Source organism: Nilaparvata lugens, chromosome 2 (assembly GCF_014356525.2).
Source record: "Nilaparvata lugens isolate BPH chromosome 2, ASM1435652v1, whole genome shotgun sequence".
Taxonomy (NCBI): Eukaryota; Metazoa; Arthropoda; class Insecta; order Hemiptera; family Delphacidae; genus Nilaparvata; species Nilaparvata lugens.
Window position 1 is genome coordinate 9,616,377 of NC_052505.1, and position 24,729 is coordinate 9,641,105.

General features: G+C 34.2%; 1 protein-coding gene across 1 annotated transcript in view; it reads right to left on the bottom strand.

Moving 5' to 3' along the window:
* Positions 1 to 2,476: 2,476 nt before the first annotated feature.
* Positions 2,477 to 24,729, bottom strand: part of LOC111050759 (mannosyl-oligosaccharide alpha-1,2-mannosidase IA) — a 101,649-nt gene continuing 79,396 nt past the window's right edge. Inside the window, exons 3-8 of the mRNA XM_022337113.2 lie at positions 23,802 to 23,981; positions 20,791 to 21,004; positions 19,450 to 19,674; positions 15,194 to 15,477; positions 13,067 to 13,183; positions 2,477 to 6,242 (exon numbers count right to left, since the gene is read on the bottom strand). Of these exons, the coding sequence (XP_022192805.2) occupies positions 6,120 to 6,242; positions 13,067 to 13,183; positions 15,194 to 15,477; positions 19,450 to 19,674; positions 20,791 to 21,004; positions 23,802 to 23,981 (1,143 nt within the window). The 3' untranslated portion in view covers positions 2,477 to 6,119. The remainder of the gene's footprint in view (positions 6,243 to 13,066; positions 13,184 to 15,193; positions 15,478 to 19,449; positions 19,675 to 20,790; positions 21,005 to 23,801; positions 23,982 to 24,729) is intronic.

Genomic DNA, 24,729 nt, shown 5'->3' on the forward strand with positions numbered 1-24,729 from the left:
TATTCTTTGTTATTGCTGCGGTGCTGTGGAGGATTTTTCTCGTCATTAATTTTCTTCAGACTGAGAAAGTGTTTATATTCAAACTGGACATTCTTTTGCACGAGCATTTCTGTGAGCAACCAAAAACTACACCACGAGCTACCAGTAGCTCGCGATCGACTGTTTGGCGACCACTGGTCTAATAGAAACAACAAAATATGTCTATTTGATATTAAAAAGTAAAATTTCAATCGTATTGCGGACTGAGTTTAATATTAAAAATCTGGTGTGGCGCACTCACACAACTTTCCTTGCAGTTATGAAAATTGATCACCTGACGCTAGAGTTCCCGCGCATCTCAAGTCTACTATTCAAAGATTTGAGCCAGCTGGTGACAGGGCAATAACGCTGGTGACACACGAAGTCTGCTATCTCTTCATAGTGAATCATTTAATAGAATCAACAGTTTGCAATTGGATAATCACATTTTCTCGAATTTCGAGCTTATTTTTAATTTCAGGTGAAATTACACACATTGAACATTAATTGTAGGGATTCTCATGCTCAATCTTTTCCACTCGAAATTTTTTGTTTAAATTGTATCTGAAGCCTGATAATTGAGAATCTAAAATCAAACTTTGCATAGATGGGGCGGAGCTCCTGAAATTTTTACAGATATGGGACTTGTGGCAGTTGATAGAATTATCGATGTCTATTTCAGGTATGAATTTGATTAAAATCGTTGGAGCCGTTTTCGAGAAAATCGCGAAAAACCCTGTTTTTGACAACATTTTTGCCGTCATCTTGAATTGCATTTGATTGGAATTGTTCGTGTCGAATACTTATAGTGTAAGGACCTTAAGTTCCAAATTTCAAGTCATTCCGTTGATTGGGAGACGAGATATCGTGTACACAGACGCACATACACTCATACATACAGACCAATACCCCAAAAAAAAAACAATTTTTTGGACTCAGGGGACCTTGAAACGTATAGAAATTCAGAAATTGGGGTATCTTAATTTTTTTCGGAAAACAATACTTTCCTTACCTATGGTAATAGGGCAAGGAAAGTAAAAAGCATTGCTTTTGTAAATCAATAATATTATAGCTAAACCCTTGAAGATATTTGTTACTGAGCGGTGAATGATGCAGCTACCAAACACTTTCAAGTGTCTATATAGTGAAATTCACTGCCAACTGATAGGATACATGTTATTCTCAAAAGTTACTTAAAGTTTGAAGTTAATCTTACCATAGTCACTGTGAGGAATATTATAATAATGTTTTTTTTTCAATTAATGAGGCGGTGCTTCTCAAAAGCCTGTCTGGCATGTCCGTTTTACATACTTAGTGCCGATTAAATTTTAATCGAGATCAATTTCAATTTCAGCCTTCTTTTCAAAAAGACTTCTCTGATTGGTTCTCGTGAAGTTAATTACGGTTAAAATTTAACCGGCTTTCGTGCAACCGGGTCATCGTTTTACCCTCAAAGTTTCACTCTTAAACGCTAAGCATCAGTTAACATCTAATGTTTAGATGAATGATAAGACGTTCCAGAATGAGAACTGATACAGCAATTCATTATTTTTATAGATTATTAGATAATATGAGATGCTATCGTAAAATTGAAAAATTCACTGCAATCTGTCAGCATTGGTAGAGTGGGGAGTGTTTATGACGTCATACTTTTATGTGTGTCATACTTTCATGAGGTAGCCTATGCTAACATTTAAAAGTGAATTTATCACAATACTAGCTATAGTATGGTCCACTTTATAATGGCAGTGGAGAAAGATAGGAAACAGCATTGCCGATTCTCTACATTGCCACTGCCTTCTACGGAATAATAGCTGATACCGGTATATTTATTTCTTCTACGGAATAATAGCTGATACCGGTATATTTCATGGAATATCAACTGTTCGTTCTTGTTGAATTGATCAATTGTATTTTATTTGTCAGGAAAATAATTTTTTTAATGATCTAATAATAAACATTCTTAGTTACAGTATTGAGATTGCATATTTTGTTGATTAATTATCTGGAAATTAAAAATTCAAAGTACTCTTATTCAAACTTTACTTTATTACTCAAATAAATAAAGTAAAGTTTTTAAAAAAGGGATCATTGATTCAGATAAAAATAATAGTAGCCCTCAACAAAAATGTTAAAGTTGGTTAATTATATTTCTACATTGTTGAAAAACGATCTGGCAACGTTGCAGAGATAGAAGGGATAGCGCTATCTGCTTTGAAGAATGATAGACAAGGATCACAACACCAATGTTAATCGAATACTGCCATTATAACGTGGACCTCACTAGAAGTTAATTGATTATATTTCTAAATTGTTGAAAAACGATCTGGCATCGTTGCAGAGATAGAAGGGATAGCGCTATCTGCTTTGAAGAATGATAGACAAGGAAAACAACATCAAATACTGTCATTATCACTATGTTCGAATTTGGGCACTAGAAAGAAAATATCACCAATAATATAAAATCACAAACTTATATAATTCATATTTCATTTATTATTTACATACAAAACAATGTACATGAATAAATAATAATTTATAATATATTGTACATAACGACTATAACCCAGGAAGTCTGAGCAATCATTTAGACAACCTCACACAACCACCTACAGTTATATCTTGCAGACTATTATTCTAATCCAGACAATAGACAAGATTGCATAACGAAGCAGCCTGTGCAAAATCCCCCATTATTTACACGCTTCAATCTAATCAACTGAAAACATACACTAGGAATTAATAGGTTTTTGTGACACAATGATGAAAATAACATGCAAAAATTCAAGTGAAATCTGAATATCGAAGAATTTTTTTTCAAAAATATTTCAACGAATATTGTTAATTTCAATGCTCATTGGAATTTTTCAATATATTCAGGCCTATGCTTATCCTGGGTTGAATGAATATTCATGAAAGAATTAATTATGATATGCAAATATTGAATAAATCTATCTTTCTAATATTTGAAAAAAATATTCCTTTTCGAATAGTTTAATGTTTATTCAGTATTGATTATCTGGTTCCTTCAACACATTCTTGGAAGTCAGAGTGATAATCTAGAACAGATTGGGAGTAGACAGGCAAGACTACAGTAACTAAATAACCAGGTTATATAGTTACTGTAGGCATGACCACCAGCCAAGAAATCAATACACTTGTCTGATTACAGGTGAATTTAAATGTTTCGTTACCGTACTCAATTCAAAAACTACTAATAATAGGACGGTGAATGTAGATTATATAGGAAAAATTTGTAAGTCCAAAAAGGATATAATTTTCATAAAGAACGAGGTAATTAAAAATTTCATTAACAATTTGTACTAAATTAGAACCTTTGATAACACTTTTATTGGAAATTCTAGACAGAAATGAGTAAAGTAAACGGCCACTAACGAACATTATAAAAATTTAAAAGTACAGCTGCCAAATTAATAATGAACATAGTTGAAACCAAGGAATGTATAATTGATTGAAACATTAATATGCTGAACTGTTATTAAATACATAGAAATATGGATACATAATTTTGATATGCACTATAAAAACAGGTACTTCAAATTAGAAAGACTCGTACAAAATAGAATATCAATATTGTAGGTATGTGGCATAGTATATATAGGTTGAATTTTGATAATTTTCAAATTTTGGATGAAGCCATTGCCTAGTAATTTCATAATTATTCTGTTATAATTCATCAAAAATCTTCAAGAGATAATCAAACAGAATATTTGAATGAGCATCTATATTGAGGTACACCGTAATGGAAGACAACAACAAAATGATTAGTAGGGGATGTGAATAATATAACTGGGGAGAATTGATAATATCGGACTGCAATTAACAACAAATAAAATCTATGGAGATAAATCAACATAATATATTATAGTACAACAAACACATGACTTATCAAACGTTTCACACACATACACACACTTACACAACACACAAACACAACAATTAGAAATATATAGATGTTTTTTTCAGAGCATGGTAAAACAGAACGGTTCACGCTAGCCCAACTGTTTTTGTTTCTTATTTCAATAATAGCATTGACAACATGAGTGTCTTATTCTTTTTATTATGGAGAAAAAATACCACTACGTCTCCTTCAATACAATCAAATTATGTTTTGTTTCGTTAAAAACCTAAACGCATAAGTTGAGCATTAACCAACCTGGAAATGATGGCAAAATGAATGATGGATCATACCGTGCGACACTATAGTATATTGTCAAAGAAATTGCCGAGAAGAGAGGTTTGTAAGTGCGATCGACGTGGGGTTGAAAATAACAAGTACAGAATAGCTAACAGGATGTATCAATACTAGTTGAATAATAGTCCTAAATAATATTAGATCATAGTTAAATAGGGTTAATTGAATGTTTAATTATAGACAATTACTAGAACCCTTTTGTTATATTTTATTAATATAAACACGACTAGTTTCGAGTTCAAAACTAGTCTATTTATAAAAGGGTACTAGTAATTTTCTATGACAATTATATCAATTGACTGAAATTTTGGCACACATTTCCCAGAAAAGTTGAAAAATAGCAGTCACCTAGTAGTTACAAAACATGTTTTATCCAGTCAGTGAGTAGAGATTAAAAACAATACAGTATAGAGTTGTGCGTTCGATAAATAATCTCTAAAGGTTCCATTCTCCAAAACATCTCTCTATCGATAGTAGAAATTCCCTTTTCTCCAATAAATAGCAGGTCATTTCTAATACGTCATAGTTTGACTTTATCGAAGTTAAATGCATTATTGAAACTTGGTAATTATGTGGGACTAACTCAAATATTATTTACCGTACCATTAAATCATTTTATAGTTTGAAAAATAAAATAAGTTCAATTACGTTTTTCACTAATATATGATAGATATATTTTCTTAATTGACTGAATGAGAGTGAGGAATGGAGCTTACAGAAAGACTGCTGAATGAGACTTTTTGAATGTAAAGATCTAACTATTTTGTTGAAAATATAATTCAATCGAATAGGTTTTCACAAATTTGAAAGCTGGAGATTCCATTCCTGTCCTGTTCTCAAATTCAAAACAGAATCACTGCCGGGATTTCTGTATTTAATACCTTATTAAAGAAGGTTATCCATGTCATTAAAAAAACTATGACATTACATTATTAAAAGTCATGAATAATTCTAAATTAGCAACAATAGTTGTTAATCTGACAAAGTAAATAACAAAAGTTATCAATTATTAAGTGATGTATCAATAAAAAATACGGTAATGTCTATATTGTATCATACAGTGATGTTTCAATAACTTAAAAAGCGTTATCCCAAAAATATGCAAGGGATAATGGTTCTACTATCAACATTTTACTTCCAATCGAGGATACTATTTTCGAATTATTTCGAAGTATGCTTAGGATGTGTTTTCAAATTTCTGGATAGAATTCAAGTCATTTTTCAATAAACAGGAGTGAATTAGTAGAGTTTGAATAGACATTGCTCTAATTGGGAAATGTAATTTTAAACTTTGCGAAAAATTGAAAGATACTATGAAAAGTTTCTTAATAGATCAAAATAATGAAACATTAATTTCAATCATCAGACATCGTCAAGCTCTAGGGGCATTTCATTGTATAAACAATTGATCTAGATTATACATCAATGTGATGAGGAGTGCCTCAATATCAAACAAATAGTTTTTTTGTCTATAAATTGTACCTTCAAACCCGTCGTTAGATAAGAAAATAATAATAACAAAAGAAATATAAAAATTACTACATTACGAGAAATTAGCAGTTCATTTGGTGTATCGAGTTATTTACAATTCAGTAAATTTAATACACTACAATAATTATTATCATACTAATTTACATACTCAATCAAACCTTTAAAATTTACAAGAACGAATTTCCCTATTTTTTGTAACAATAATTGATTTTATAAATATCAATGTATTTATACATTACCAAATATATAATACAAACATCACAATGAATTGCAGTAAGATCGATTTGCGTGTATCAACTACTGTGTGAAATGAAACGATTCTCGACCTCGACGATCACGCATCACATTAATTTCAACTAGAATTAGGAACGTCATTGGAGAGCACAGTCTAGGTCTAGGGTGAAGCCGCCTCTCTGTAGAACGGGTTGCCTTTGTTGGGCAGAGGATGACCCTCCGTGTTGAACACCCAGTCGTCCAGCGAGATCAGCGAGTCATCACTGAACAGCAGATACAGGTACTGCAATCCAAACCAAACTCAATCTCAAATCAACATATAAAGTGGTAAACATAACCTATTTTTGGACAATTTATGTCCCAATTTTGGAAAGGAACAGTTTTGGACTTCAAGCCTGTTGTTCCTTTCTCAATCATTCATAATGAGTTGAGAATAAAGCTGGGTTTTCGTTTGTGCGTAAATGCCGTCGTCAACCACGACAGGGAGAGAATCTCAGATTGGTTAGATTTCAAGTTGTCTACATAACCTAAAAGATTATGTTCAATTATGTTTTAATGGGACAGGTTGAGCTTATACTTTTTTACTTTCCTTGCCCTATTACCATAGGTAAGGAAAGTATTGCTTTCCGGAAAAAATTAAGGTACCCCAATTTCTAAATTTCTATACGTTTCAAGGTCCCCTGAATCCAAAAAAGTGTGTGTGTGTGTGTGTGTGTGTGTGTGTTGTGTGTGTGTGTGTGTGTGTGTGTGTGTGTGTGTGTTGTGTGTGTGTGTGTGTGTGTGTGTATGAGTGTATGTGCGCCTGTGTACACGATATCTCATCTCCCAATTAACGGAATGACTTGAAATTTGAAACTTAAGGTCCTTTCACTATAAGGATCCGATACGAACAATTTCGATCAAATGCAATTTAAAATGGAGAAAATGTTGTCAAAAACAACTTCAAAAACAAATACTTCAGTATCAGTTCAGCTTTCGATGAGAGCGGTCGTGTCGGTAGTAGCTACGCTCTAATCAGTGACCTTTGCCGCTGCGTGATAAATTCTCAGGACGAACTTTTTACTCAAATAATTCATCCATTATGGCACAGTGCTTCAACTGTAAAATAAATCTCGCTGAAGAGGATATCTCAGTGAAGTGTAGTGAGTGTGCGAAAGTGTTCCACCCTGCGTGTACTAGACTGGAGTCCATCGATAAGTTTAAAAAAATGAACTCACAAGCCAGAGCTGCGTGGAAATGTGCGAGCTGTAAGCAGGATAAAAATAACGCAGGTCAGTCGGACATTACCTTAAAAAAATTATCCTCTGACCTAATAGAGAATCTACGTAAGGAAATAAACGATCTGAAATCCTTCTTCAACTCAAAATTGGGCGACCTGGACACGAAATTGGAAAAGTTAAACACCAAAACAGATGCTATAAAAACGCAACTCAACACCCTCACGGAGGATCATAATTCTTTAAAACTAAAATTTCTCAATCTCGAAAAAGAAAACTTGGAGGATAAAAAACATGTTCAGAGGCTAGAAAAAGAAATTCACGATCTACAACAATATACTAGAAAGGACAATGTTGAAATAGTAGGTATTCCCGAAACCCAGGGTGAGAATTTACATGTCGTCATGAAAGCCGTCGCAAAATCGTTGAATGTGGAGTTCAAGAATGAAGACCTATCTATTGTCCACAGGATGCCAACCGCTAAAGGATCCACTTCCATCGTGGCCAAATTCAGTTCCAGATTGAAGAAAACAGAATGGATCACCGCGGCACGCAAAAAGAAAGGCATCAAATCAACCGATGTATGCGACAAGCTGCCCTTATCAAACGTATATGTGAATGAACACCTCTCTCCCTACTACAAAGGACTACTTGGCAAAGCTAAGAATTTAAAAAAGGACAAAAAACTAACATTTGTCTGGGTCCGTGATTGCAAAGTTTTTGTTAAAAAATCTGAAAACTCTCGCACTCGGAGAATTATGAGCGATGATGATTTAGTAGAATATAATTAGTATTTAATTATACAAATGTCCAATATTTCCTAAAAATATTCAAAATCGCGCAGTAGGCTGGTTATAATGGGGTTTTCTTTTAGTGAACTTAAAAGTTCTGTTTTTTTTTTTAATTTAACTCTTTTCCTCTTCTTTTTTTTTTAATCTCATTTCTGTTATTGTATTATAACTTTCCTTATTTCATTAACGTTACTGATGAATGATGAATATGGATTTGATGGGGTGATTGATTTGGAATGTTTCGATACGATTGAGAGCGATGATATTTTAAATTTTGATCCTAACTCTCATTTAGATGAAGTAATAGATAATGTTGTCTCTTTTAATATTATACACATGAATATACGTAGCTTAAGAAAAAACTTTGATGAATTTGTTTATACTCTTCAAAACTGTAAAATAAAATACGATGTAATAGTTCTAACTGAAACTTGGATGACTGAAGATAATATTTTTGACTATAGCATAGATGGATATACAGTTATAGATAAGCCAGGCCAACTAAATAAAAGTAACGGTTTGTGCATTTTTGTGAAGGAATCGATTGATGTACATTATCTTGACTGTGAAAATTCGGAAGCAGATATAATCATGATTAGATTAGAAGCTTTCAGCTGTCCTTTTACTCTTATTGCAGTCTACAGATCTCCTTCTTCTAATATTGAAGCATTTCTGAATGAGTTGGACACAAGTATGTCTAATGTTCAAAAAAATGAAAATATAATCATGATCGGAGATCTGAACATTGACATTCTGCGGAATAATAATTTATCAAATGAATATAGTAGCCTATTGCAAATGTATGGTCTGAGATCTCTTGTTAATAAACCTACTCGCATTTCATGTAATACAAAATCATGTATTGATCATATATTCTGGAAAAATGTGAATTTTAAGGAAAGTCATGTTCTTAGCTCCATACAAAAAACATACATCACTGATCATTTCTGTACAACTTTTCACATAACAAAATCTATCACAAATACAAAAGAAATTAGAGAGATATTTACTAAAAAAATTAATTATACAAAATTGATTGACTATTTAAAACAAGAGAATTGGCAAAATGAAACTAACTTGTATGATGAAAATTTAAATTTAGATGAAAAAATTAGTAATTTCTATGACAAATTAATATTCTACATAGAACTAACCACTGAACAGATAAAAATTAAAAATAGAAATAAACCACTAAAAAAATGGATAACTCCAGGGCTGATAAAATCAATCAGAGAACGTGACAAAATGCACAAAAAAATGAACAGTCAACCGTTTAATATGGAGCTACAAAATAGGTATAAGACTTACAGAAATATTTTGAATAAACTCATTAAAAAAACAAAATTTGATTATTACAGGACTAAAATATCAAATTCCAAAGGTAATAGTAAGAAAACTTGGAACTGCATACAGGAAATTTTAGACATACAACGTACACATAAACCACCCGAAATCGACCCAGACATTATGAATAAATATTTTTCAGAAGTAGGAAGAAACTATGCAGAGAAAATCCTCAACAGGTCCACACGAAATCCAGTTAACTTACAGTATCCACCTTGTGCAGCGGCTGACACTCCAAAATCATTCTTTATGCATCCAACAAGTTATGAAGAGGTACTAATAATGATTAAAAGCTTAAAAAGTAACTCCTCTCCGGGAGTGGATGGAGTAGGCAACATATGTTTGAAAAATATAGCAGAGTTCATAGCCAAACCATTGTCAATTTTATTTAATAAATGTTTCGAGTTAGGCCATTTTCCTTCACATTTTAAAATAGCTAAAATAATTCCTCTCCATAAATCAGGTGACAAAAAAGCTCCCGAGAACTACCGTCCTATCAGCCTTATAAGCAACCTGTCTAAAATATTTGAAAAGATAATAAAAAAACGAATGGTCGAATATCTTGAAAAGTACAAATTTATTGCTGTAAATCAATTCGGGTTTCAGGAGGGTAAATCCACCGAAGATGCAATGACTGAGTTGGTTAGAATTGTAACGGAAAACTTTAAAAACAGTAGAAAAACTCTGGCTGTGTTCTTGGACCTGGCAAAGGCCTATGATACCATTCCTCATAAAGTCCTTCTACGTAAGCTAGAGAGAATAGGTATCCGGGGAACGGTGTTAAATTTATTTAAAAGTTACCTGCATGAAAGAATACAAATCCTTGACACCAGTAAACTGACATTGACCGACTACGGTCTTCCACAGGGTACAGTGCTCTCCCCGTTATTATTTTTGGTATATATCAATGATCTATTGAAAATTGACATCAATGGATGCCATTCCATCTCCTTTGCAGATGACACGGCCTTAATTTTTACTGGGTCAAATTGGCGGGAGGTTAAGTGTTTAGCCGAGGCTGGTCTGGCTAGGGTTAAATCTTGGCTGGATTACCACACGCTGACACTTAACATAAAAAAAAGTGTGTACATGCTTTTCTCTCCATCAGAAAGGTCTATCCCTACAGAGCTATTTCAAGATGGTGTAAAAACTCACTCAGACTCCTGTACATATTATAATCATTATGTAGAGTTGGAAGGGTTACAGGAGAGGGATGAAAACTGTGTATGTCAGGCATTGATAAGAGTGAGGGAGACAAAATATCTGGGAGTCATGTTAGATTCAAAACTCAAATGGAACGCTCACATTGATAATATATGTAAAAAAATGAAACATATTATACATAAATTTTACAGGTTAAACGGGTTAGGTGATTTAAATATAATACTATTAATTTACTTTGCTTACGCCCAGTCAGTATTACAGTATGGCATTAGGGTATGGGGTGGGGCATTGGACGTACATTTTAACAAAATCTCCTTAATTCAAAAACACTTAATTAAAGCAGCACTTGGTCGACCCAGACGTTACCCTACAAATCTCCTTTTTACAGAATTCCCAGTTTTAACAGTTAGGCAACTATTTGTGAAAAACATAATATTATACATAATTAAAAACAGAAATCTATTTACACCTCAAGCTCGAACCTACAATTTTCGAATGCAAGATAATTATCAAATTAACAGAACTGACATGACTGTATGCCGAAGACAATTTCCTTACATCTGCAATAGACTCATCAACCTGCTACCAGAAAACTTAATAGCAAATAGAACAACAAAAGCAAATCCTAAAAAAATAGCAGAGTGGATAAAATCAATAAACACTTCTCAATTCTTACAAACATAATATAATATTAAATATCACCATCATCTCATTTCACTAACTACAGTTCATCAATAATTGTATCAATTCTCAATTATATTTCAGATATATTCCTTCCAACACAATATATATCAACATTGACTTATAACAGCAACCTTAAAATTCAGCCTTATAACAGCAATCATAAAATTTAATATAGCAGTAACTTACTCCATTTGTATTACACTTCAACTTTTCTCATATTATCAGTATTCTGTACATTTTTATTGTCATACATATTTGTATTAATTTTTCTTCTCTTTCACTTGTGTATTGTACTTTTTATGAATTTTTTTGGTACTCGCTGCCAGCACTCAAACCCTTGGTTTTGCAGGCAGCGCCTATTATGTTATTTTGTGTAACAAAGTTTTTATTTATATGAATACTTTGATTGTCTATCTTGCTTAACTTTGTTTTGACATTTATCATTGTTTTGTATTATATTTGAAATGGCAAATAAAATTTGATTTGATTTGATTTGAAACAGGGTTTTTCGCGATTTTCTCGAAAACGGCTCCAACGATTTTGATCAAATTTATACCTAGAATAGTCATTGATAAGCTCTATCAACTGTCACAAGTCCCATATCTGTAAAAATTCCAGGAGCTCCGCCCCATCAATGCAAAGTGTGATTTTAGATTCCCAATTATCAGGCTTCAGATACAATTAAAACGGAAAATTTCAAGTGGATAAGATTGAGCATAAAGATCTCTACAATTAATGTTCAGTGACATTTTCACCTAAAATTGAAAATAAGGTCGAAATTCGAGAAAATGTGTTTATTCAATAATGCAAACTGTTGGCAACTGTTGATTCTATTAAATCATTCACTATGAAGAGATAGCAGACTTTGTGTGTCTCCAGCGTTATTGTCCTGTCACCAGCTGGCAGATCTTTGAATAGTAGACTTGAGATGCGCAGGAACACTTGCGTCAGGTGATAAATTTTCAAAACGGCAAGGAAAGTTGTGTGAGTGCGCCACACCAGATTTTTATACTTTCAAATGACAGTATGTTGATATTATTAGAAATGTTTGATTCTTTAATAATAAAGACAAATAATGAAAAGTTATTTGATCAGCTGTTTTAGCACAATTGAAATTTTGACACTATGAATGTCAACAATGCTTGTCGTCGTCGACTGCGGAAGTTTACGCACAAACGAAAATGCACCTTTATCTGGTATCTATAAATGTATAAATAAATAAATAAACATCGAAACGGCATTGTAGTTTGCAAATGCATGTTCAACTTGTTATGAAAGAATTGTATTGACTTGATTTTTTATCGGCTGTGTAATTTCGATATCGATAAATTATATTTTTCGACTATAATTGTTTTGCAATCACTGCAAAAATTCTAAAGATCAATAATTGAGCATTCGTCACATCGAATATCCATCCGATATATTCTCATTCTATTCAAAATCATTTATTATTAAACAAACATATAAGATGCTATTAACATCATTTATTAAAATTCAATTCAATAATTCAATAATTGAATTATATTATTGAATATGGGATTCATCAATTCAACACAACTCAAATTTATTATCATTGACCAGAAATAAATAACAATCCTTGACTATGCAAAGGTTGAGAAATAATAAGTTACCCCTAGCTGTAGAAAAGGAAACTGTGATAAAATGATGAAGTTACTTCTAAAGAAAGTTTAGATAATACCAAATTGATAGTATAAAAAATATTAAAAAGTTGCTGTTGTTATGTGGGATTAATAAACTCAAAATGAAATGATCGTCGAAAGCGAGTTTGGATAGAACATGCAGAATACCCTAAATATATTGAATTTTTCAACTAGTATATCTAGGGTCTAAAAATTTCATGAAATTCTCCAATCTAGTTGATAACGGGACAATGAATTAGTTCTCACCTTCAATGTTTCAGCTAGGAAGTAGCTTTGTTGTACATCATCCTTCATTGGATCTTCGACGTCAACATTTTTCAATCCACTGTAGCCTTCTGATGTCCTGCAATACTTCTCCAGCGCCTGTAAAATATAAATTATTCAATTTATAGGTAATTTTACAACACTGGCTGCTATGCTAATGTAAGTTTGTTTTTCCAACGTATTTACTAGATAGGCAACATTCACTTCTCGTTCCACTTATAGAATAGATTCTATGGTAGTCCTTTCTGAGGCCTTCGTCACAAAGTGAAAAACAATTCAATTCAGTTTATTTCCAAAAAACATAATACACGAGTAAGAAATTCAATATACAACACATTTTGGAATTCCCCTACTAGACTATCCATCTGTGTGTAGGGGGGGATACAATTCAATACAAAAATAGGAATAGCATATTAATAGCTTATTGCCATTAAATAAGGAAGAATGAGCATGATATAGAAATAACGGAGGAGACGTGATTAGGTTGAAGTATACAAGGACGCGGGTTCAGTTTCCATAGAATGCCCACATCAATTCGGGAATAAAGCCGGGGTCACACCAGTTGAGATTCTTATTTATTGTTTCTCACTTATAACTGAGGGTGCTTGTACCCCCACCTCTATCAACTTAGGGGAAGTTTTTGCAACGTTACTCTTCCGGAAAGACTACTTTAGGACACTCGGCTTGCATGAATCGCTTATATCAGATAAAAGTGAGCGGACGTGACTTGATAGTGAAAATTGTAAACTCGGCTGTGATAAATTATAAATGAACTCGAATTGAGATGAGTGTGTTGCTGATACAAATCCGATTCTCTAACGACTCAAGGACAATCTGTGGACCAAATCGGTGAGTCCGTTCCTTTACCTAAATCAAGTAATCTATAATATAATGAAGGAAAGAATTGGCTTTCACACGTACGGGACAGGAAATTCACGAATCACGTCAAATTACGTCAAGTAATCTATGATATAATAAAGGAAAGAATTGGCTTAAACACATACTGGATAGGAAATTCACGAATGACGCATCATCATATCTGAACTACTCAACTTGAAATTTTGTATATTGATTCTTAATTTATCGAGGATAGTAAAAGGCCTATTTTTAATTCTTCAAGATTTCAGAAGGTCGAGTTTTCAGTTTTTCAAGTTTTAAAATAGACCCTTGAGGAGTACGGGTTACCTGATAGTCTATAATATAATAAAGGAAACAATTGGCTTAACACGTACGGGATAGAAAATTTACGAATGACACATCATCATGTCTGAACTACTCAACTGATAAACTTGAAATTTTGTAGGCTATATTGATTGTTAATTTATCGAGGATGGTTATAGGTCTGTTTTAAATTCTTCTAGATTTCAGTAGATCGAGTTTTCAGTTTGTCAAGTATTCGATTGGACCCTTGCGGAGCACGGGTAACCTGCTAATAAATTCATAAAGAAAGGACCCTTAGGTGGACGCAAGTTTCACGGTACATTAATAATTTAGCTGCCTAGCTCGATACTTTATAATGATGTATTTTAGCGCAATATGAAATAACTTATCATCCGTTATTATTGTGTGCTATGTACAACATACTTTATTGTAACTGTATTTTCTCTTTACGGCTACTTATAATATAAAAGGCAATGTGAATGTTTTTGTGATTTTTCTGGTTTCAAATTTATCAAGTTTTTTAATATTTTTCAATTTATTAATGGATTTTCAAGTGTAATAATAATTTGTTTCATCTTTCTGATCAACCGAGATACAAAATTTTTAGTATAATGTATATTTGGATTGTAAATTTTTGTGATCTTTATAAAAGTGTTTTCATAACCTCATTTGGACTATTTTTATCAAAATTAGGGAGAGGAACAGTTTTGGGTTTATCCTGTTGATTCTCTCCCAATCATTAATTTGATGTTGTGATTAAGTAATGTAATAAATTTAATGTAATGTAATATAAATAAATATGAATCTCAGTGCCTTTTAAATTATTTTATCACAACATGTTTCGGGCATTAATGCCATTTTCAAGTCTGAATGTCCGAAAAATATTGTCAAATAAAGGGTACTGAGATTTATATTTTATTGTAACTATTTGATTTGATTTGAACTCACTTCGACAGCATCCCATCCCCAATCGCGGTACTTTTCGTCTTTGGTGAGTCGCCACATGTAGAAGTAGGACTCGATGACCTCGGGTCGCAGCAGGTAGTGTCTGTCGGACGACCGCAGCGCCTTGGCCTCGACCGAGTCGGTGAATCGGAACGACTCGGGTCCCAGGTGCGTCTTCGTGCGGATGTACGACTCGTGACATGTGTTCGTCACGCTGGCCGCTATCTCCATGTACTTGTCCGACATCTGATTTTTCATTGTATTCGCTCCCAGTGCAAGTAGACCGCCTGCAAAGTTGCAACAGAATCAGTCTGAATTCATGTGACACTCTACGATCGAACAAATTTCTACCATACTGCTAGTGAAAGGCGATGTTTTTGTTTCAAAGTACAATATTTATTTTTTCCTACAGATACCTTGAAAAGTGACCATTTGTGCACTGATTGCAGTCCGCAAATAATCACTTTTCCGCACTAGTGCGCAAAGTGAGTACTTTGCGTACTCCAGATTTGCAGCATGACAACGCAAAATAGTTAGTAGGTTATATGCAGCACCAGTGCAGGAAAATCAAAATTAAGTTGGTAACACTGACTGTGGTCCACGTTATAATATGGCAGTGAAGAACGGCGTTGCCTTGCCATTATGCGCCTTGATTAATTTAATTATTATTATTCAATTTAAAATGAATTAAGGTTTTTATTGATTAGAAAAACATTTCATGGATTTCAGGGAATTTTACCCATAATTACCCACTTTTCATATTCAATGGTAACTGTAGGAAAAATTTAATGTAAAATACGTGCGCAAAGTTCGTTTGCTGCACTCAAGAAACCATTATTCCGCACTCGCCTACGGCACGTGCGTAAACGTTTCTTTCGGTGCGCACTAGTTGCACAAATAACTATTTCACATTTTAACGACAGACCTTGAGTTTATGGACAAGACTATATTAGGCGTTTTCAGAGTCAGCAGGGCATGATACTCTCCAATTGCTGATTAGGTTGGCAGCTGAAAAAACTCCTAAAATGGTCTCGGCCATAAACTCAAGTTCCGTCGTTAATAGGTCAAAAACTAAATACTGTATGCCAAAAATTTTGTTATTTAAAGACATGAGGGGCCTAGATGCAAAAGTCACATTCTCCATTTTTTTGAGAAATTGAGTTATTTATATGACTGTGTTCGTATAAACTGTGTGACTATATGACTGTGTTCGTGTTTTAAAGGGGAATCAGACTGTCTGGTTGTTTTGTAGCAAAAGTAACTTTTACAGACCTAAAAATGGTATTGAAAATCACGATTTGGATCAAAAGTCACATTTACCAGTAGAAGTTTTGCAGCAAAATTCACACTCTCCAGTTAAGCCAATCACAGGGCATGTGGAGGTTGCAAAGCATCATGGGTGTGCTCAGTTCACTGCTCTGTTTCGTATGCAGGTCTGCACTTTTGTTGGTTAGATTCAGCAACATTGTTTTGATCGTCCACTTTAATTTGTTATATTATTATTTTGAATTAGTTCAATATCTATGTAGTGAGGAATTCAATGGGAAAACAAGTCAAGATTTCTACTGGACTAACTAGAAAGAAGAAAAAATCTCTTGATAAGTGGAAGCGAAATGTTGCAAAAAAATCAAGGTAAGAATTTGTAAGCTAAAGCCTTTAAGTGCTTCAGCATAGTTTTGAATATGTTTCTTAATTGAAATCTCACATACGGCTGCCTAGAAAAAAAACTAGAGCCAAGGGAACCAAATATTACTGACTTTTTTCTCATTAACATTGATGAGAAGCTGGTAATAGTTTTCTATTTTTTAGGTATTCAGCAAATCGCATGCCCGCATTTCCCCATCTATATTCATCATGCCAGTATCCCATCTATTTTGGTACAAAACTTACATTCTCCATGTAAGTTTGCTTCAAAATTCACATTAAACCAAATTATTTTGCTGCAAAAATCACACTTTGTGTATTTTGAAGTTAAATTGCTGTTTTATTCAATTCAACAACTTATTGAAGCTGTGTGCAAGTAGTTGGTATGGTTTCAAGCTTTGCTTGAAAAAAAACTTGCAACAATATCCTTTTTTATCATTATGAAGTAGTTTTTGCGGTTTCCCAAAAATTTAGAAAAATGGAGTGTGAATTTTGCATCTAGGCCCCTCACATATTGAATGTGTCAAGTATGTACTGCTGAAAAGTATCGATCGAAACTGAAAGTACCAACTCGTTCTGTTAGCACATTTAGACTGGCCACTAACGTTAAGTTTCACATGTCCGATACGAATCTCAGACCGACAGCCTTCGAATAAATCTAACCCGAAAGAGCTCACAACCGCTCAAAAGTTCACCTGCACAGTGATTTTTTGCCTGTAGACCTAAATATAAGCCACAGCCATTCACGTCAGGTATCGAACACGTAGAATGTTACGTAAGGCAGGCCACTAACGACACATATACACATGTTCATCATGCACACACACACACACCACACACACACACACACACACACACATGTTCATCATGCATGTTTTTTACATCAACGAGAGGCTTCGAACAAAAAATAACTGTGTGACAGCAGCTAAAAGAGGGTATTGACTGCAAAAAATATCGAGTCTTGAGGTGAAAAAACGGTTGCTTAGAACGTATTTAAGGACAATTGCAATCTACGGAAGTGAAGCTTGGTTTTGAGACATGGTGCTACAGAAGAATGCTGAGGATCAGTTGGAGAGAGAAGGTAACGAATGAAGAGGTGTTTCAGAGAGTTAGAGATTGAGGTTGTCTACTGAAAGGAATAAAAAGGAAAAGAGCACACCTGGTTGATCATATTCTTCGACATGAGGGTCTAACAAAAAGAATAATCGAGGGAAGGAATGCGCGTGGAAGGCCAAGACAGGAGTACATAAAACAACTGAAGAAGGATCTGAAATGTGCCAACTACAGAGACCTCAAAAGGATGGCGGATGACAGAGATGCTTGGAGAGTTGCTACCAACCAGCTTAACGGCTGTTGACCAAAGAAGACGACGGCAGCTTCTAACATAAAATAAACAAGCCATAACAGTAAATAAACGACTAGAGAATTACATATTTTAATGATACAAAAATAATTTAACCTTGAATAAAGCAGAAGAGAATAAAAAATGAACAAAAACTTGAAGATAAAAAGACCTAAACTCCAATCATTTTGTCCGAAGCCTTTCGCTGTAATGACACAACAATCTATGACGATTTGTGTGTACACACATATTCATCATACATGTCCTGTCGTTAGTGGCCAGGTTTAGTCGACTCGGCTAACCTGGCAGGAACATCAAAATAAATTAGTGAAACTCAACACTGCAATAAATTGTATCGACGATCCCAAGAGATAAATCTATGTGTTGTTTATGATATTTTTCAACTGTACTTTTCAAATGTAATAGTTCTTTATTCAAAAATCACTTCACTTATTTGGGCTATTTCATTCAAATTAATAAAAACAATATAGAAACTTGTAGTACCCTTCAATTAAAACATTTTTTAAAACTTTAAAACATTATACCGACTAGTTTCGATTATTGGCCATTTTCAAGTTAAAATGAAAGTTCAATGACCAACATTTACAATTTAACTTTAATTCTAACTTGAAAATGACCAATAGTCGAAACTAGTCGTTAAAATGTTTTAATAAAAGGATACTACAAGCTTTTATATTGTTTTATTAATTCTTTATTCAAGTGTGAAATGCAAATGATTGTAGATAATTACAATATCTGTGTTATGATGATTGATGACAGCTATGCCAGTTGTCAAAGGAATCATAAGATATTTGTGTAAATGAGAATTATCACTGTATATGAATTCTTTGAAATATCCAATGAAACCTATATAATAGAACTAAGGACTTCTTCTACTGCAAATATTGATCGAATAACTAAATAGCATGAGGAAATTTCGAGAATAAAACTTTCCAACAATTATAAGTAGTTATAAGTGGAAAATTATATATAGTTGCCGAATATTTGAAATATTTATTATACAGTAATAATATTCCAACATTGGTTGACTGAAATTTCTAATAAAATCTTCCATAAATGAAAATTATTTCATAGAATAGTGAGCTTATGTTGCAATCCTGTATTTCTTTCTAGCTAATAGTGCATGGTGTCAGAAGTTGTTTCTCTGCTAATCATTGATTTGATTGTGTGTTAGTAAATTATGTCAGAAGTTGTTTCTGATGTTTCTTTCCTAATGATTGATCTTATTCAATTGTATATTTGTTGGTGATACCTATGAAACAAGCGAGATGGTCCATCTTGTGCTCGAGCCGGTCGAACTTCAAGTCGGAGAAGTACTGCAGTCCGGAGGGCGACGTCCGCAGCATGTGAGTGATGGCAGCCTGCATGGCGTCATCGTACATCTGGCGTGCCTCACCGTCCTCTCGTCCGCTCTGGATCCACGCCTTCAACAGGTACTCGTAGAAACTGTCCCCCAGCGCACCCACTGTCATGTGATCTAAGCCAACACAACAAACATCACACTCGTTACAAGTCAATGATTTTGTTACAACATATTTATTCATTTAATCATTTCCCAATTACAACATCAAATTAATGATTGGAAGAGAATCTACAGGATAAATCCAAAACTGTTTCTCTCCCTAATTTTGAAAAAAATAGTCTAAACGAGGTTATACAAATAATATTGTATTATTGTATATATTGCGTAGTGATGAAGGATGAAGAAGATGATGAATAGAGATAAATAAAGGTGCAAATCCTTAGCGACATCTCGAGTTACAAACAACTCAATAATTCAATTCCATTTCCTTTGAATAATGTAGCCTATTGGTCTGTACAACTTGCAGTTTTAGTTCACGAGTAATGAATCTGAAACTACAATAAATTTTGCATGAATCTAAAGGTGCGTACAGACTTTCGCTCTGCTCCGCAATCGAACGTCACTCGAGCAGATCGATTGATGATCGACCGGGGAGCAAGAGTGGAACGCGAGAAGAGCGTGTAACAGAGGTCGAGCTTGGCAAGCTCCTAGATCGGGGCTATTGCGGAGCGTGTTGGAGGCGCGTATATCTGTACGCACCTTTAGAAATAAGATTTTGTCAAGGTCAGATACCTATAGAATGCAGTGGAACCTCGGTATAGTACATTTGTTCTACAGTCCCTTGAAACATCCATATAGCTCAATGTTATAAAGACCCCTAGATAGTTAATTATTTGGCCTCCATCCCCGTAACAGTACATGTTTGCCGTATCAGAATAAATCAATAAACCCCCAAAATAGTGCATTTCCCACGAATCTAACCCAGTCATTATACAGTGGAATATGTACCCTTATAAATCTGAGGCTTGGTGCAAGAGCTATCAATATGTCATTGTGAACATCAATTGAAATAGATAGTTTTTGTACCAAGCCACAGATATAGTTCACATTTGACCTCGATGTAGTACACCCCGATTTATAACAGACCTCGTAATACTAAATTTTTGAGCGGCATCTTGAAATGTACTATACGAGGTTCCATTATATAGAAAAATGGGATATTACAGAGTATTCCAAATGTTGACTTCTGAGAGGTCCTACTCGAATGATATGAAGATGACAGAAACTCACGTTGACCCCAGTTTCCAGTCTTGGGATTGAGGTAGTTCGGGTAGAGGCCACGAGGTTTCTCCAAGGAGCGAATCACATGTCGTATGTGGTCAACCTTGGAGCGGTAAGTTTGGTCACCGGTCACATCCGACAAGTAGCTGAACTCCAGATGCAGAGTACCAAACTCGGAAAGTATACTGGCACCTCCGCTCGCCCAACCGTAGTTCCTGCTCGCCTGCAAAATCAATTCACTCATTCAATCATTCATTCATCGATACAATTTATAAATCATAATAAATTGACTTATGGACTTACCAACATAATTGCTAAATCACTTGGTAGCTAACCATAAATCATTACTATACATACAATGCAACCATAAAGTGACTGGAATCCATTATAAAATGTGTTCCAATATTAAATAAATAGATTTGAATTTGAAATAACCTACAACTCATAGGATAAGATTCGAGTTATTTATTCATATATGTTACAATATATTTATGTATGTTACAGAGATTGGAAAATGAAATGTATGTTACCTTAACAGTTAAGTTAAGATCGCCCGGAGATCAGAACAATCCTAAGCAAAGTAATTTCTTTCTATCCAGGGGAATAGATTGAATCTCTGTTCTAAGTTATCAAAGAGCTTTACAGATTAATATAATTGAAACAAGTGATACGGTAGTATACCAATAGATAGGTAACCATCCCTTATCGCTGTGCGTGTTTCCGGTACAGTACTGTACCAATACATGGCCATCACTGTAGTTATAACTGATCTGACTGATTTTAGTTAGGTAACTCGCCTAATCATGATAGGATACTCAACCGGGGCCCAAAAATATTGTAGTAAAATATTTCCTTCAAAAACAGTAATAAATCTTACATGCTTACATATAAACCAAAACATATAATAGTAGCAAGATTATATTCTTCTTAGTTACAGAGGGCCTGTACTACTAGGGGCCAAGCAACATGAAGCGTTTTTCAGGCGTTTTTGCACTGGTGGCAGAATCGAATCGGCAGTGAAGGCAGCTCTTCGATTGGCTGATTAACAGCTGATTCCCGAACACTAACCCAATCAGCCAATCGGAGAGTTGCCTTCACTGCCGATTCATCCGCCACCAGTGCAAAAACGCCTGAAACCCCGCATCAATAGTTTCATTGTTGCATTGAAGTAACTATCATTTCAATATTGAAGCAGCGTTATTCAATAGCTTCATTGTAACATTGGAGTACAGTACACGTCCCGTAGTTTCACCTCGGTGACTTTGAAACGGCATACCGTACAGGCTAGGTATGGTTCGAGGGGTGACATAGAGAAACAATAGCATAAGTAGATATCCCATGGTATAGGGCGTTTATGTCGCAACTTTTACTGTTATCTCAAGCCCATAGTTCATGTAATTCTTTCCTTTGAAGCTGTGTGACACTGGTAGTCTCTCATATTGTGCCGTTCATACACTCTCACCCCAACAAAACAGTAAAATTCGACTATAATCAACAGTAATCGGCTTGAGATAACAGTAAAAGTTGCGACATAAACGCCCTATACCATGGGATATCTACTTACGCTATTGTTTCTCTATGGTGATATTCACGGCTTTGCAAAAACATCAGGCTTCAGAGACCCTAGATCCCTAGATGGAGGAAGCTCCCTACACACAGAGATTCTTCATGAATGAGAGAATAGCAACGTATCACCAACAATGGAAAGAGCATGTTGAACGAATGTCAGCTGATAGGCTTCCACTGAAAATTTTGAAGTATAAGCCGGTAGGCAAAGTAACAGGATCATGACTGTAAACTGTGTTGTGCTAAAAGGACATAACTCCAAAAAAGATACTCCTTGTAACACGTTGCTTTTGAGAAGATACAAAAGAGCATCTGTTGCTTATGGAAAGATACATTTAAAAAAATGTTAAATGTTAAAATTGTTTATTGACAATCGATATTGTCACCTACTCTAGTACATGGGTTTCCCATAGTTGAGTAGGTTAATTTCCAATAGAATTAAATTCCATATTTTTCCATAAACCTATTGTATTGTAGATATTTTGTACTTTTTATGTTTTAATTGCTTGATTGTACCCCCGACTGGATCGTCCAAAAATGAGATCAGCAGGATCGCTTCGCTCGCCTGCATGTAGACCTCAGCGGAACCTCTGACCGAATTCTGGACCCCCGACTGGATTGTCTAAAAATGGGATCAGCGGGCTCGCTTCGCTCGCCTGCATGTAGACCTCAGCGGAACCTCTGTACCCAATTTGATCTCGAAAAACACCTGTTACTATATCGGCGTATCTTTGGCGAACAAAATTCTTCCACCTCAGCTAAACCTGTGTACTGAATTTTTTTAAATAATTATATTTCCATCAATTATTGAAAAAGGTGAGGAAACGCAGAAAAGCTGAGAAAACGCTAATTTTGGCTAATTGGATAAATTGGTATTTAGGAGGTCCTGGATAAATGCATTTCAATCTTCATCTTGGTGCCAACCTAACAAAGTCAACTCAACTTAATGCCAACCTGACAATTTTTTTAATTTAGTTACCAGAACAACTGTTTCGAAGAGGTACTCTCTCTAGATTATAGTTCTATATCAACATATGGTATGGGCATTTCAATTATAATTTTAAGATATTGGAATAAGAAGAATATACATGCTAAAAGAACTTTAAACCCTTAAAAACCACCCTTAGAGTTAAAATATCGCCAAAAGATTTCTTAGTGCGCCTCTAAAGGGCCAACTGAAAATACCTACCAAATTTGAACGTTTTTGGTCCGGTAGATTTTTAGTTCTGCGAGTGAGTGAGTCAGTCAGTCAGTGAGTGAGTGAGTGCCATTTCGCTTTTATATATATAGATTATTATTATTATATCGTGGAATTTTTCAATTATTTTCTATGTTTTTGTTTGGGTAGTATTGTAGTCTAGTGGACCTCCGCCGATAGGCAAAGCTACAGGACCCGGACTGTATGTGACTATCATCTCAATACTGAAGCAGCATTTTTGCATAGTTTGACTCACCCCAGTTTTAATGTTGATGAGAGAATTGGGAATGCCAGTTTGCGTTTGAAATGCGGGAAGCAGTTTCTGCGCCACATGCTCGGCCTTGTCTCTGAACATTGTGTCGCCAGTTAGCGCAAAACACGTCAACAGGCCTCCCACGAAACGGATGTTAGTCTCAAACACCGACAGATCTGAGCTCTGCAAACAAAATAAGCGCATCATTTCATAAACATACACACAATTTATTCTGCCACAATATAATAAAGCATACATTAAGCTGAATATCAAATAATATCGAAGAGACTTGAAAACTTAAACAAGCGTTTCGATGAATTATTGCAATAATAAATGTCGAAGAGGCTTGAAAACCTATACAAGTGTTTCGATGAATGATTGCAAATACATAATTGAATCCAATTTTCATTTCAAATTACTTCCTACATCACTAGAACGAGGGGCACGTCATATTTTTATATTATTATAGATATAACTTATTGATGATAGTCATAAAAATAATTGGGAAAAATATTTTGAAACGTCTTTCTCATTCCGATATCTGTTCTTTCGAAGTTTCATTAACAATTTATCTAAATGTTAAATTGTTTGCTCAATTTTGATTTATAATTTCAAAATTAATGATTTGGTGTAGAAATAATATGAACATAACCTACATAATATTTGGACTATTTGAGATTAAGAAGTTTAGGGCAATATCCTATTTTTTTTATTTTATTCCTTTTTTCCAATTTTATTCCTTTTTTTTAGTTTTGGGCAATGCAATATCCTATTTTTTATCTTATTTTTATCCTTTTTTTAGTTTAATAGAATTTTAATACAAGTTTTGGGCAATATCCTATTTTCTCTTTTCAAAATATTGTATTTGTTGTTTTAGCCGATGAATAATAAACTTATCATTTGATACAATCACCCCTCTTCATCCAACGGC